We start from the raw sequence: 13,057 nt of genomic DNA, 5'->3' as shown, positions 1-13,057 counted from the left end.
CACATGGCCCATGGTCAACTAGAAATGGTCAATGTGCAATCTGGATGTATGGAAAGGTTGAGCACACATAAGACTGATCTGAGCTATCCATCTATTAGTCAAACTGCCTTGGAGCATCCTTGGCTTTCTTATAAAGCTTTTCGTTTGATTCTGGGAACTACTCTTACCTACTTCATGAATATGCTCAGCTTCCTTACTATGGAATTTTAGCAGAGGCATTTCAGTCCTCTGCTGGAAGTTTTCTCCCAATGTCCACCTAATGCAGACCACTGACACCATATGTGGCCCAGGCCACCAATCACCAGCTGACTTTCCTGCTCTGCATGGAATAGTGACCTGCAACCATAATGCAACTTCCCTGCCCACAAAATCACCAGGCTGCCTAGAACCTTCCCCAACTGGCCCTACTTGCTAGAGCAGATCTCCTCTGATATTAACAGCTGTCCTAACCAAGCCCTGAGTCCCGCATGTTCTGGGATAACTATGGGTTCTCACCCTAAAGAATTTGCACTACAGTCAAAAAGCTTTCCACATCCCTCGCTTTCCTAACTTCCCCTCCTTTTTTTTCTCATTCATGCAAATGGTAGCTCATTACCCTCAAGCCCAACTGAGTTACAACAAAATGTTGTAACAAAGGACATCCACTTACTCCAATGATGTAAAATACGGTTATCTGCTTCAAAAATGGGTTGCTTTCAGTCTTTAAAAAAAGGAGTGAACTCTTTTGTAAGGGTTTTAAATAATTTTCTCAAAATGATGAAGATAAGGGAACTACTTCTAATGGAGAACTGCTCATGGTCAGAGCCAGTGAGTACCTTAGCAGGACAATACAGGGAAATTGATTAAAGTACAACCTAGCTCTAAAGCTTTAACACTAATGGAGGTATTCATTCATTCAACAAATAAGCTTGACCCTACTTCTAACTCTATTTCTCCTCTACTTTCCCTGTTTCATATCGATAGTTTTTCCAACCATAAATCTCTCCTACCCTCATGGTCTTGTTAGATGCTACTTAGATGTGAAAGCACCCTCTCTGACCATTCCTCCTTGAAGTATCACCTACAAAAGTTTTGAATATAAAGTGGTCTTTTGATCACTCCAATATTAATCTTTTGACCTATAGTTTAGGTATATTGTGGTAGGGTCCCCTCACTAAGGAATGGAAACAAACAAACAAAACCTTAAGGCAACCTGCCTATACCAGTATGTGACAACATCCCTCATGACCTTGTAACATGAGACCACTTAATCAGACTGCATGTTTGTGTGTTACCATATATGGGAGACAAAGAAATAGAAAATGTATAAAAAAAACTATGCCATGTGGTGTTTGGGGCTCACTTCTTCGGGTACGAACCCAACTGAACAGTGCCGGCATGAATAAAGCTGCTTCCTGGAAAGAAAAGCCTCAGTGTCACAACTCTCTGTGTAAGAATACTGCTACATTACAGCAGCTGAGAATAATAGATGTTACAGATAAACCGAACTTAGGCACTGAGACAGGACAGGCATAAGGGCACATGAAAGTAACTGTCTGGTATGTTACTCTAATATCAGGATGAAACGAAGAACACATCAGGAAATTTTCTTGCATGTAATAAATGTTCACTAAATTTTCTATTTTAATATCAGGCATCCAAAAATTCCCAGTAGTTTACAGTTTTTTTGCCTGTCTTGATACCCACTAATATATTCTTCTATCAGGACCTGTCATACAATAAATGGTAAAGATATTTTTCTTTAAGTGTCTTTGTGGGAACTGATCTAAAAATAAATAAGCGTGAAACCACATAGACAACATTTCTTATCTAGAATAGGAAAAAAAAAATGGCTATTTCCTGAACTCATGCTGAATTGCAGCAAACTCCAAAAGTAGTACTATCAATTCTAAGAGGTGGACGCTAAAATAAGTATTCCTGACATCAGGAAGAAAGGCTTTCCTTAAGCAGTATCACATGAAAATCTAGGGCCTACCTAGTGTTGAACCTCACACATAGTAAGCACCCAATTTCCTTGGCCGTCAGCCTTGCATGTTAACCTTGGAAAATAATCATCTTGGGCATGCTGAATTGTTAGAAATAATAACGAACATTTTTATTAATGCTAAATCATGCTTAACAGGAAAGGAAGAAGAACAATAAAAGATGGAAGGAATTTAATGATACCTCCTTGAGAACAGCCCATAGATCACTTGGTCAGATAAAAGCAATAAATGGTACGTTCCCGAGAATATATATATTAGATATGGACTTAAAACTTGGCACAGAAACAGACTGCACTAGCAGTGAGGGGTTTCAACTGCCAGACATCCACCAGGCATCTCCTCGAGGTCTCAATTAGCTAAAAGCACCATTGACTTGTCTCGCGTTCAAATTCATCTCTGAGAAGGTACAGACGCAAGATGAGGAATTGCCACCATGGACTGGACTCTAATCAGTGCAAAAGTGATAAAACAGAACTGAAACTGTAGAAAACATAACTGTACCAAAGAGCTTTTGACAGGCAAAAAAGGGGAATACCAGGCTAAACCAGACACGTATGTATTCTAGACTTTGGGAGGACACATTTTAAGTTATCATCGAGCAAAAAGGACAGAAGTCTGGAAGGCTGTCTAAAGCAACATGCTGACTGACTGTGGAAGTCCTGACACAGGGGAAAGGGAGGTGTATTCAAAGAGAGCAGTGCCACTGCACCAGTAAAACATAAACAAGATCACGGAAAAGGTTGGAAATCGGCTCACAAGTTCAAGAGCGAATAATAACAGATGCACAGACATCTGAGAACAAAGGAAAGGTGTTTTTAAAAATGTTACACTGGGGCAACTGGGTGGCTCAGTCCGTTAAGCGTCTGACTTCGGCTCAGGTCACCATCTCAAGGTTTGTGGGTTCAAGTGCTATGTTGGGCTCTGTGCTGACAGCTCAGAGCCTGAAGCCTGCTTCGGATTCGGTGCTTCCCCCTCTCCCTCGGCCCCTCCCCCATGTATTTCTCTCTCTCTCTCTCTCAAAAATAAAAATAAATATTAAAAAAAATGTTAGAGACTACTAAATGTTTTCTTGCCTTCCATGTGGAGTACAAGGAATTGCTGGGACAGGTGTGTCGCCTGCAACTGATGGTATAATGTTAACAGAAAATAAAAGAAATAACAGCGCTTCTCAACTCCTACTTTTCCTACTTCATTCTCCATCAAGGGTGATCAACTTAAGACTTTCTTAGAAAAGCTGGAACAAACATTAGTTGGAGGAATGAGGCACAAAAGAAGGTAGAGGCTTGCTAAAAAAAGAAAAGCCCGCACCTAGCTGCTCTAAATGAACTCATATCTGACAGCATATCTAGGCCTGCATCTACATACACACACACACTTTCAAACCTGCAGAGCTATGAGAACCTGCAGAATCATTACGTGGATTGTCACTCATCATAGAAGACACCATGGTGAATGCGAGAGGTTATAGAAGTTGAAGGCAAGAAACAGCTGTCCCAGTGCTCTAAACAGAAAAGACTATGTTTACAAACATAGTCTACATATAGGTTTCATGATCATGTAACGATGTAGATTCTCAACTAGTTGACCAACATCCTCAGACAGGGCTCACACTGGAAATTTCCTTTGGTTCCCCCCTGCCTTCAAGCCCTTCTGAAGGAGCTTACCCTGAGATACCCTTGATTCCTGCCCCTCTACTCCTCCTCTCCTGACCTACTACCCTGGCCTGGTGTGTCAGGGTTAACAAGGGGCACCTGACCAGCTGGGCCAATCAGATCCCCTCCTGGGAATATGGACTTATGGTCCAGAGACATAGGCAGGCAGACTCAGCACTGAGCAGGGACCGTCACAGAGAGTGGGGCTGGAGGGGGTCACACTACCCTGAAGCCACATGCAGGCCAAAGGTACAAAGTATCTTTGAAATAAAGTACATTACAGAGGGGAAAACACAGGACAATACTGTCCAGAGTGAGTGACCCCGAAGACTGAGTCCCATGAATCTATGCTCTGATACAAAAGGATCCCTTGGGACAGTTAAAATAAAAACATAAGTTCAAGAGGGCTCTGGAGCCAGACTGCCTGGATCCCAATGACAGGATAAGGGCATACATGGCACTACTAATAAACGTGCAAATGACATAAAAAATCAGAATTGGAGAGGGTTTTGGGAGTTTGGATAAACTGAAGGTTCTAGAAAGCACTTGCTAAGAATTAGACTTGGCTGAGAATGGAATGGGCTGTCTATTTTCACACTGAGAGGTATTCAAGCAGGAACTGGGTAACCAATTGCTAGGCCGGCTGTGTCAGGGACTGTGTTGCACAGCTCCCTCCCACTCTGCAATTCTACAGGGCTATCTTTTTAAAACGTTTTTTTTTAAAGAAAATTCTGAGGTCATCAGAGAACCATAAATACAGTGCCAATACATGACCAAGTTTTAATCACTTTATACATGGAGAAAAGCATTATGAATTGATAAAAATCCTGGCAAGCTAGTCAACCTCTTCGGTAGCAAAGCGTTCCTAGTAAGATATAACTGAATGAGCCAGCCCTGAAAACATACTGGGGAAAAAATACAAATAAACAATCATGAAAATTATCTGAATTATTACGACTTTCATTTTTAGAGCCATTTATGCATTTTATAATGTAAAAACAGGTAGACACATAACCGGCTCCAACAGACTAGTTCTCATTTTATTAACAGCAGCAGAAACAGTCAAATAACATTGTTTTGCTGCTGTATTATTCTCAGGGTGAGTCAGCGGAGTTTGACAGCCACCTGCTTCTTACCTCCATTGTGACTTTGCAAGAGAGAAATAATACTTCTTTATTTTTTAACAAGGCCTCAACCATCAAAAACACCCTGCAAAGAACCTAAAGCCTACCTGCTAATTAAGACTTTGGCAGAGAAGTCGGTTTAGCACACACAGCAACATAAAATGCCCACAAGCAAGAATAGCATTTTACTCTACAGGATGCTGCCCCGGGTAAGGAAAGGGGTGACACTCTCATCTGCCTATTGAAGATGAGCAGTGTCACAATCTGGCATGCAAAGTATCCAACAAGTTCACTGAACAAGGCTAGAAAAAGGGGAAATCCATAAAGGAACGCCAGAGAACTCCACCAAATCCCAACGTGACCTTAAGAATGGGTGTGGCTGGGGAGGGCTGGTCTGCAGTAGGCACTGTGGTTAGTATTAAAGAACCTACCAAGACCGGTTGGACAAGATAGGCTCAAAGATCTAGGAGTCACCTTCACAAAAGCAAGTAAGGCAGAGCTGGCTTCCTTCAGGATGTGGCTAAAGAACAAGAGAGAAACCTCCACGGAGCAGATTAAACCAGGGTGTGTGAATGACAGCTGGTGGGCTGCAGAGACTGAGGAGACCCAGCACTGTGCTCAGTGACATCAAAGCAATGACACCTACACATGTGTGAGACTGCCATCAACCCTACCCAATTCGCAGGTGGAACAAGAATGATGCAAGGATGGATTGAACAGATGCTTCAAGAACTTCTTGCACTCTAAATAAAAATCACCCAATGCAGGGAGAGCCTAGTAATTCAGTGCTTGTGTCTCCACAGGCTATCACCACTAATTAGAATCACCAAGTCAGCCCTGTAGATCTGCTGGAATGGCTTGGCCATTGTTGAGCAAAGGGGAAAATACTCACTGAGATTTTAAAACCACTCCAGCCCATTAAAAACCTCAGCTTCCAAAATCTGAACAGCTTGATCTTATCCCAATCACTCAGCAGACACAGGTTCAAATAAATATTTGCTTAGCTTAGCGCCTACTTTATAGCAAGTGCTTTCATTTAATTTCTCCACTCTGAAGGATGTCCCTGCAGCTTGGAACACCTCAAGAACCAAAAGAACATGATGAGGACATGAAAGAAAGTTCTCATTGATTCTGATTATGGAGTGAAAAGTCATGACAGAAGTATCAATCCCAAATAGATTAAATCCATACAGTTCCTGGACTTCTAAAATCCATTGCAGCAGGTAATACACTGATAGTTATGTTTACTGAGATTCTAAAGAATATTCAAAGATGAAGGAGGTAGGAGATGGAAATCCTGATTTTAGAATAAGTGCAATATTCTAAGAAAATTTAAAGAAATGCACACAAACATACATATGGGCACATGTGGGCCTTCCCACTCTTTTCTAAGATGCAAGGATATTTTCAGTCCTTCATGCCGGTGTTTTCTATCTCAGTAAATGGCACCATCATTCTGGGCTGAGGGCCTAAAATTTTATTATTAATTCTTGATTCCTCTTTTTCTCTAATGCTCCACATCCTATCCATTAACGAATCTGTTAAATCTACCTTCAGACCATGTTCTCAGTTTGACCACTTCCTGTCACCTCCACTGATACCTAGTAGTCAAAGCCACTATCACTGCTCCTTGTTTCCTCTCCTATCCCCAAGGTGAAATCAGAATCTCCGGGGGTCAGTGTGCTTCAAGCTCCTTGGTGCAGCCAGTCTACTCTCTACACAACAGGCAGAGGATTTACCGGTAGGTATTATGACCATTCTGTCAAAGGAAAATGGAGTCTCAGGTTATGTGACTTGCCCAAGGCCACACAGCTTGGGAGAGCCAGAGGTCAGTTATCACTCCAAGCCTATTGGGAGCCCAAATGCTTTATTTCATTTTCTCTTAAGCCAACTATTACAAGGTGACAGTGTAAGGTGCTGAGGAGAGTGGTGACAGTGCTAAGAAAGTTATAGTCTCAAGTTCTGTTGTTGTGCCACTGAAAACAAAGGCACTCCACTTTTTAAGTGGCTACCATGTTAAATAGTCTGGTACCAAATAGACTAATAACACACGAAGTATAAAGAGTAAAGATGTTGATTCTAGTTTGAGTCAACGGAATTTTTTAAAAAGGACAATTCCAGGGGTGCCTGGGTGGCTCAGTCGGTTAAGCAGCCGACTTTGGCTCAGGTCATGATCTCGCGGTCCATAAGTTTGAGCCCTGTTGTCGGGCTCTGTGCTGACAGCTCAGAGCCTGGAGCCTGTTTCGGATTCTGTGTCTCCCTCTCTCTGACCCTCCCCCGTTCATGCTCTGTCTCTCTCTGTCTCAAAAATAAATAAATGCTAAAAAAAATTTAAAAAAATATTAAAAAAAAAGGAAGATTCCAGCTGAACATATGGAAAAATATGTCTGATATCTCATAAGGAAAACTATTATACATATTGCAATCTTGGTATTCAGACTTAGTTAAAATTAAAACATAAGGGAGTTCACCAACCATACGGATAAATTCCACAGGGAAAGCCACTTAATAAGATCAAGAAAGATTCAACTTGGCGTTTGGGAAAATTAAGAGAGTTTTTTTTTCCTTCTTTCCTAATTCACTAAGAAGTCAACAAAAGGCCAACTTGTGTAATGATTCTTTCATTGAACTTTAAACAAAAAGACAAGAATAAGTAGCCATCTGGGGTTAAATTGAGCCAACAATTCGTAACTTTCCCTCAATTCCTAGGTCAAAATCAGGCTTTTAAAAAAGATTTCCATCTGTGGAGTACAAGTCACATTATCACCTTGGGAAAAAAAAAGTCTAAATGCTGAGACAACAAGGATAGAAGAGAACAATAAAAAACAGTCACATAACAATCAGACACGATGCACTGGCTCTAAGGCACCCTGGAGTTTCTTTTCTAATCCTCAGTTTGAAATAATCACATCCTGAAGCTAGACACCCAGCACCCATACATGTGGCCACAGAGAAACCCCACTGGCTAAATTCAGTGTCTCAAAAGTGAGTTTCATCTCAGCAACCAGAGAAAGCAGGTAAAGGACTTGTAAGTTTTCATTTTCTGTACATTAACTGGTAAAAGAATGAACATCATTGTGGGATAAATCAAAGAATACAAAAATACTGATTCAAAGGGACACATGCACCCTGATGTCTATAGCAGCATTATCTACCATAGCCACATTATGGAAACAGCCCAAGTGTCCTTCAACTGATGAATGCATAAGGAAGAAGATGTATGCATGATTGCACACAAGGCAATACTACACAGCCATAAAAAGAATGAAATCTTGCCATTTGCAAAGATGTGGATGGAGTTAGAGAGTGTTATGCTAAGCAAAATAAGTCAGAGAAAGACAAATACCAAATAATTTCACTCATATGTGGGATTTAAGAAACAAAACGAACAGGCAAAGGGAAAAAAAAGCGAGAGGCAAACCAAGAAACAAACATTTAACTACAGAGAACAAACTGACGGCTACCAGAGGGGAGGTGGTTGGGGGGGGATGGGTGAAATATGTGATGCGGATTAAGGAGGGCACTTGTGATGAGTACCAGGTGATGTATGGAAGGGTTGAACCACTATATTGTACACCTGAAACTAATATTTCACTGTATGTTAATTGGAATTTAAATAAAAACTTTAAAAAAAAGAAAAAATTATAAACTGAAGAAAATAAACCCTTTAACATAAAGTTGCCACAGAAGTTTCAGACCCTTAGCAAAGCATTCAGGTATTTCTTCTAGGTGCAGATGATTACATACGTAGGCTATAAATATAGGCTGAATAAAGAGATTAATTAACTACCACACACTAAAAGTAGGTAGGCTAGCAAAAAACTAGTAATGACACTACAGAAAGGCTCAAATTCATCACACTCCCAGAGTAGATATAACAACAGCTAAAAATAAACTGAATGTATTTACTCCTCATTTGGTTATACAAATTAAGCATTCAGAATTTTAAAGAAAGTCTTCAAAATCTAATAATCGAGTATCATCCTATAAATGTTACCATTTCTGAGAAGGGTAAGCAAGGGGAGGATAATTAGACCCAGTAGGTAACTGGGAAACAGACAAAAAATTTTACCCTAATACCTACATGCACTTGGTTTATGGTTGGCAACCTACATGGCTTTATACAGTCTGTTCCTCCTCCTCTCTGCAAAGTAAGCAAATTCACTACCCCAGTGTTTTTCAGCATTGTTGCACTTCAGAATTACCTGGGAGAGAAAATATCAGTGCTTGATCCATATGCCCAATGGACCAGACTGATTCCACTGGTCTGTGATGCATCCAGGTATCAGTATTATTTAGAAGCTCCCAATCTGATTCGCTGTGCAACCCGGGTCGAGCAGCACTGAGGTACACACAACAAGGCTATAAAACAATCCACAGTACACAAGCCTCTCCCTGCCTGACCACGTCGGACACACTTTACATTAAAGATGGCAGACAGAATCACTCTTCTTCACGTCATTTCTCTAACCACTATTCATAACTGTGAAAATAAAGTTACAAAAGTGGAGTAAGTCCACCTGCGAACTTTTATCACAATCATTCTGGCATTGATGGTGGAATGAGCCCAACTTAAGCTTAAGGTATAGAGCACCATATCAAATTTGGGTAAAATCTATACACAGAGATCTTGTTTTATTTATTTAATTTTGTCAGATAGGACATGGCCTGGGTTATAAAAAAAAAAAAAAAAGTAAAGTAAGATAGACTAGATAGGTGGGAACTGGAAAGGGTCAAACTTGTCACAGCCATTAGGGTAACAATACAGTGGCAGGGCAAGGGAGGGATCCAGGAAAAATGGTCATGGACAACAGATGCACCCAGAATCAAAGAGCTCCAACATGGAGCGACGGGTTTGTCCAGACAGCTGGCCAAGAGCAATAGTGGGGAAGGTGAAAGCAAATGATATTCAGAACTCTTGGCAGGCCTGGTTTGGCATCAGACTTGCTCACAAGTACAGTTTCAAGCTATGGTCAGGAAGGAGGGTCTCCTCTCCCAGAGTAAGGAAGGCAGGGCCCCACTCCAGGAGCTCTGAATTGCTGTGATAGGTACCAAGGTCAAGGAAATGGTGACAGGGTGATTCATGCCATATCCTTAGAGTGCTAAGTCAGAGCTCCTTAAATGTCTCCTATCTTTAAGGTTTGTAGGGCTGGGGCAGGGCTAAGTCCACACAAAGGTGAGGGAGAGATCAGAGGAAAAGTTGGGACGCAGATGCTGGAAAGGGATTTCTTTGACACCAAGCTGCATTTCTTTTAGGACCTGAGGTAAGCAATGAGACCCAAGCCAATTGCAGAAGCTATTCTAGATTGTGTCAGAATAAACCAACTCTCAGATCCACCCTCGTATACCACTGTTTGCCTGCTTCCCTCATGAAAGCCAATCTTGTATTCTAAATAGGTCTGGCCTACTAAAGTGGTTTCCTGGTCGAGAATCCAGGTTAACTCTGGCCTTCTTAATAATAACCTCTGCCTCAACTGTCACCTGACTAATCGGATCCTGTTAAATACAACCCCAGATAGATCAAGATCAGTCATCTTCAGGGCACCTGGGTGGCTCCCTCAGACTCCGGATCAGGTCATAATCTCACAGTTCATGAATTCAAACCCTGCATCGGGCTCTGGGCTGACAGCTCAGCGCCTGCAGCCTGCTTCAGATTCTCTCTCTCTCTCTCTCTCTCTCTCTCTCTCTCTCTCTCTCTCTCTCTCTCTCTCTCTCTGCCCCTCCCCCGCACGCACTCTGTCTCTTTCAAAAATAAACATTGAAAAAATTTTTTAAAAAAAGATCACTGATCTTCAAAGATGTCTCACACAAAATAATGAACAGAGGCTCAATTTAAAATGGACATTTTTGGGGCGCCTGGGTGGCTCAGTCGGTTGAGTGTCCGACTTTGGCTCAGGTCATGATCTCACAGCTCATGAGTTCGAGCCCCGTGTCGGGCTCTGTGCTCACAGCTCAGAGCCTGGAGCCTGCTTCTGCTTCTGTGTCTCCCTCTCTCTCTGCCCCTAACCCACTCACATTCTGTCTCTCTCTCAAAAATAAATAAACATTAAAAAAAAATAAATAAATAAAATAAAATGGACATTTCCCTTTGCCCAGTTAGCTGTGTAAATGACTGGGAAGCCAAGTGCTACAGTCCCCTTAGATTAACCAAAGTGATGGCAATGCTGTATATAAAAGCACACTACTCAAAGTTACTATCTATGTATACACATCACGTGTTAACATTTAAGCGGAAAATAATAGGAAGGTAGAGCAGGGTGGCTTTTGCTCATTAAAGAGATTTAAAAAGAGAATTAAAAAAAGAAAAACAAAAAACAATAGCTCCAAAAGATGCCATGATGTACTTACATAAAACCTCTAAATTGCCACAAGGGCCATGTCAAAAGCAGTATCATTTAAGCACTGACAAGGTTTTATGAGCGTATTCTTGACAGCCTTCTATTGTAAGAAAAGAAGCTGAGAGGCACAGCCACACATATATTTTTAATACGCTTACTTCGAGCCATGATTTCCACTGTGTAGTTTTATTCTGAAGAATGCTAGTAAATCCTAACATGTAAACACATGGTAGAGGTGTAGTTTGCAAACTGTGCTGCCCAGAATGACAGCCACTAGCCACGTGGGCAACTGACAACATGAGACTAGTGCAAACTGAGATGTGCTATAAATACAAAATACGCAGCTCTCTGAAACATAACACGAAAACTGAATGCAAAGTACCTCACTATTAATTTTTATATCCAAAATACAGTGAAATAGTATTTTGGATATACTAGGTAAAAGAAAATGTATTATTAAAATTAATTTCACCTGTTTCTTTTCATTTTTAAACTATGGCTACCAGATTATTAAAAACTACACGTGTCTAGCATTTGTAGCTCACATTCTATTTCTCTTAGTGTTGATCTGAGATACGAATGCCAATTTGACATAAACAGATTCCATGGAATCATTAGTTAAATCCCAGTTGGTCTAAATTCTGACCTGTACTCTTAGCAGAAGAGTAGTATCTCTGCTACATTGTAAGGGCCCTTATATGAAACCTTCAAAGTAGTCTGTTGGAACCAGAGTCCACAAGACTTCAGCAGATGAAAATGAACCAATCTTGCTAAAAAAATAGTGTAACCAAAACATACCTGATCAAGTTTAATTGAAAACCCCATTTAAAAATACTTTGTTTCATGACATACAATATAACTTTACAACTTCTAAAGATGAAAATTATCTGAAAAACTACTCAAAGAATTCAGACTGATGGTCAGTGTCAAAATCAAACACCTCACATGTGTTAGCAGTCAAACAAGAACACACAACGTAGAAAGGATTCTATTGACAATATCTTCATAAAATATAAATCATCTATGAACAAATTATTAGACAGGATTTATTTGAAGATAAATACCAGGAGAGAATACAGGAGAGAAATACCAATAAATGGAGAAAAGAAACCAAGCTTCAATGACCCAACATATGAAAGATGTCAACTTTCTCAGTAAATTCATAAAAATGCAATCTCAATAAATATCCCAACACATTTTTTTGTGTTTACTTATTTTTGAGAGAGAGAGAGAGAGAGAGAGAGAATAGGGGAGGGGCAGAGAGAGAGAAAGACACAGAATCTGAAGCAGGCTCCAGGCTCTGAGCTGTCAGCATATATCCCAACGCAGGGCTCAAACCCACAAACTGCATGATCATAACCTAAGCCCAAGTCGGACGCTTAACCAACTGAGCCACCTAGGCGCCCCTCTCAAAACATTTTTAATCTTGACCGAGTGATGCATTCACTGGGTCAAGTGGAAAAATAAACATGAAAAAAATCAGATAAAAGAGCAGCGAGAGTAAGAGAGCTATGAGGATAGTTGCTAATTGCGGTAATGGAAGTTGATAGCAGGGGTCAAAAGAGACCAAAACAGAGAGGGGAGGGCAGAGAAAAGGGGGAGAGAATGCTCCCAGAAATGACTCAACTATATATGTCAGTTTAGTAGATAAAAGAAACACCTCAAAGCAATATGAAAAGAATGTAGTATTAAATACATGATTATTATCTCACGTGGATTATAATTTGAGGAAAAATAAAATTAGATCCCTACCTCCCAGTTCACAACAAAACAAACCCCGCAGGAATTGCACATACAGCTGTTTAAACTGAAATGCAAAAGTACTAGAAGAAAAATGTAAGTGAAAAATTACCTTTACCTTGAAATGGGAAATATGACATTAAAGCATATATTTTAATGACAAAACTGAAAGATGATACATCATAAAAATTAACCTGGATGTAGGGAAGGGTCCAAGA

General features: G+C 40.5%; 1 protein-coding gene and 1 pseudogene across 6 annotated transcripts in view; one reads left to right on the top strand and one right to left on the bottom strand.

Annotated features, from left to right (window-relative positions):
- Positions 1-13,057, bottom strand: part of ATP8A1 (ATPase phospholipid transporting 8A1) — a 239,196-nt gene that overhangs the window by 214,827 nt on the left and 11,312 nt on the right. For all 5 annotated transcript variants that reach the window (XM_086705145.1, XM_086705147.1, XM_086705146.1 and 2 more), the window contains exon 2: positions 3,369-3,486. In XM_086705145.1, coding sequence (XP_086561271.1) covers positions 3,369-3,432 — 64 coding nt within the window. In that variant the 5' untranslated portion in view covers positions 3,433-3,486. The remainder of the gene's footprint in view (positions 1-3,368; positions 3,487-13,057) is intronic.
- LOC112858342 (uncharacterized) overlaps positions 6,034-13,057 on the top strand; it is a 146,974-nt pseudogene continuing 139,950 nt past the window's right edge. Inside the window, exons 1-2 of the transcript XR_015249864.1 lie at positions 6,034-6,042; positions 6,415-6,502. The product of XR_015249864.1 is annotated as an uncharacterized LOC112858342 (transcript). The remainder of the gene's footprint in view (positions 6,043-6,414; positions 6,503-13,057) is intronic.

The sequence above is a fragment of the Puma concolor genome, chromosome B1 (genome assembly GCF_028749965.1).
Source record: "Puma concolor isolate L17-30 chromosome B1, mPumCon1.1.hap2, whole genome shotgun sequence".
In the NCBI taxonomy this organism is placed as follows: domain Eukaryota; kingdom Metazoa; phylum Chordata; class Mammalia; order Carnivora; family Felidae; genus Puma; species Puma concolor.
This window is presented reverse-complemented; position numbering and strand designations above follow the sequence as displayed.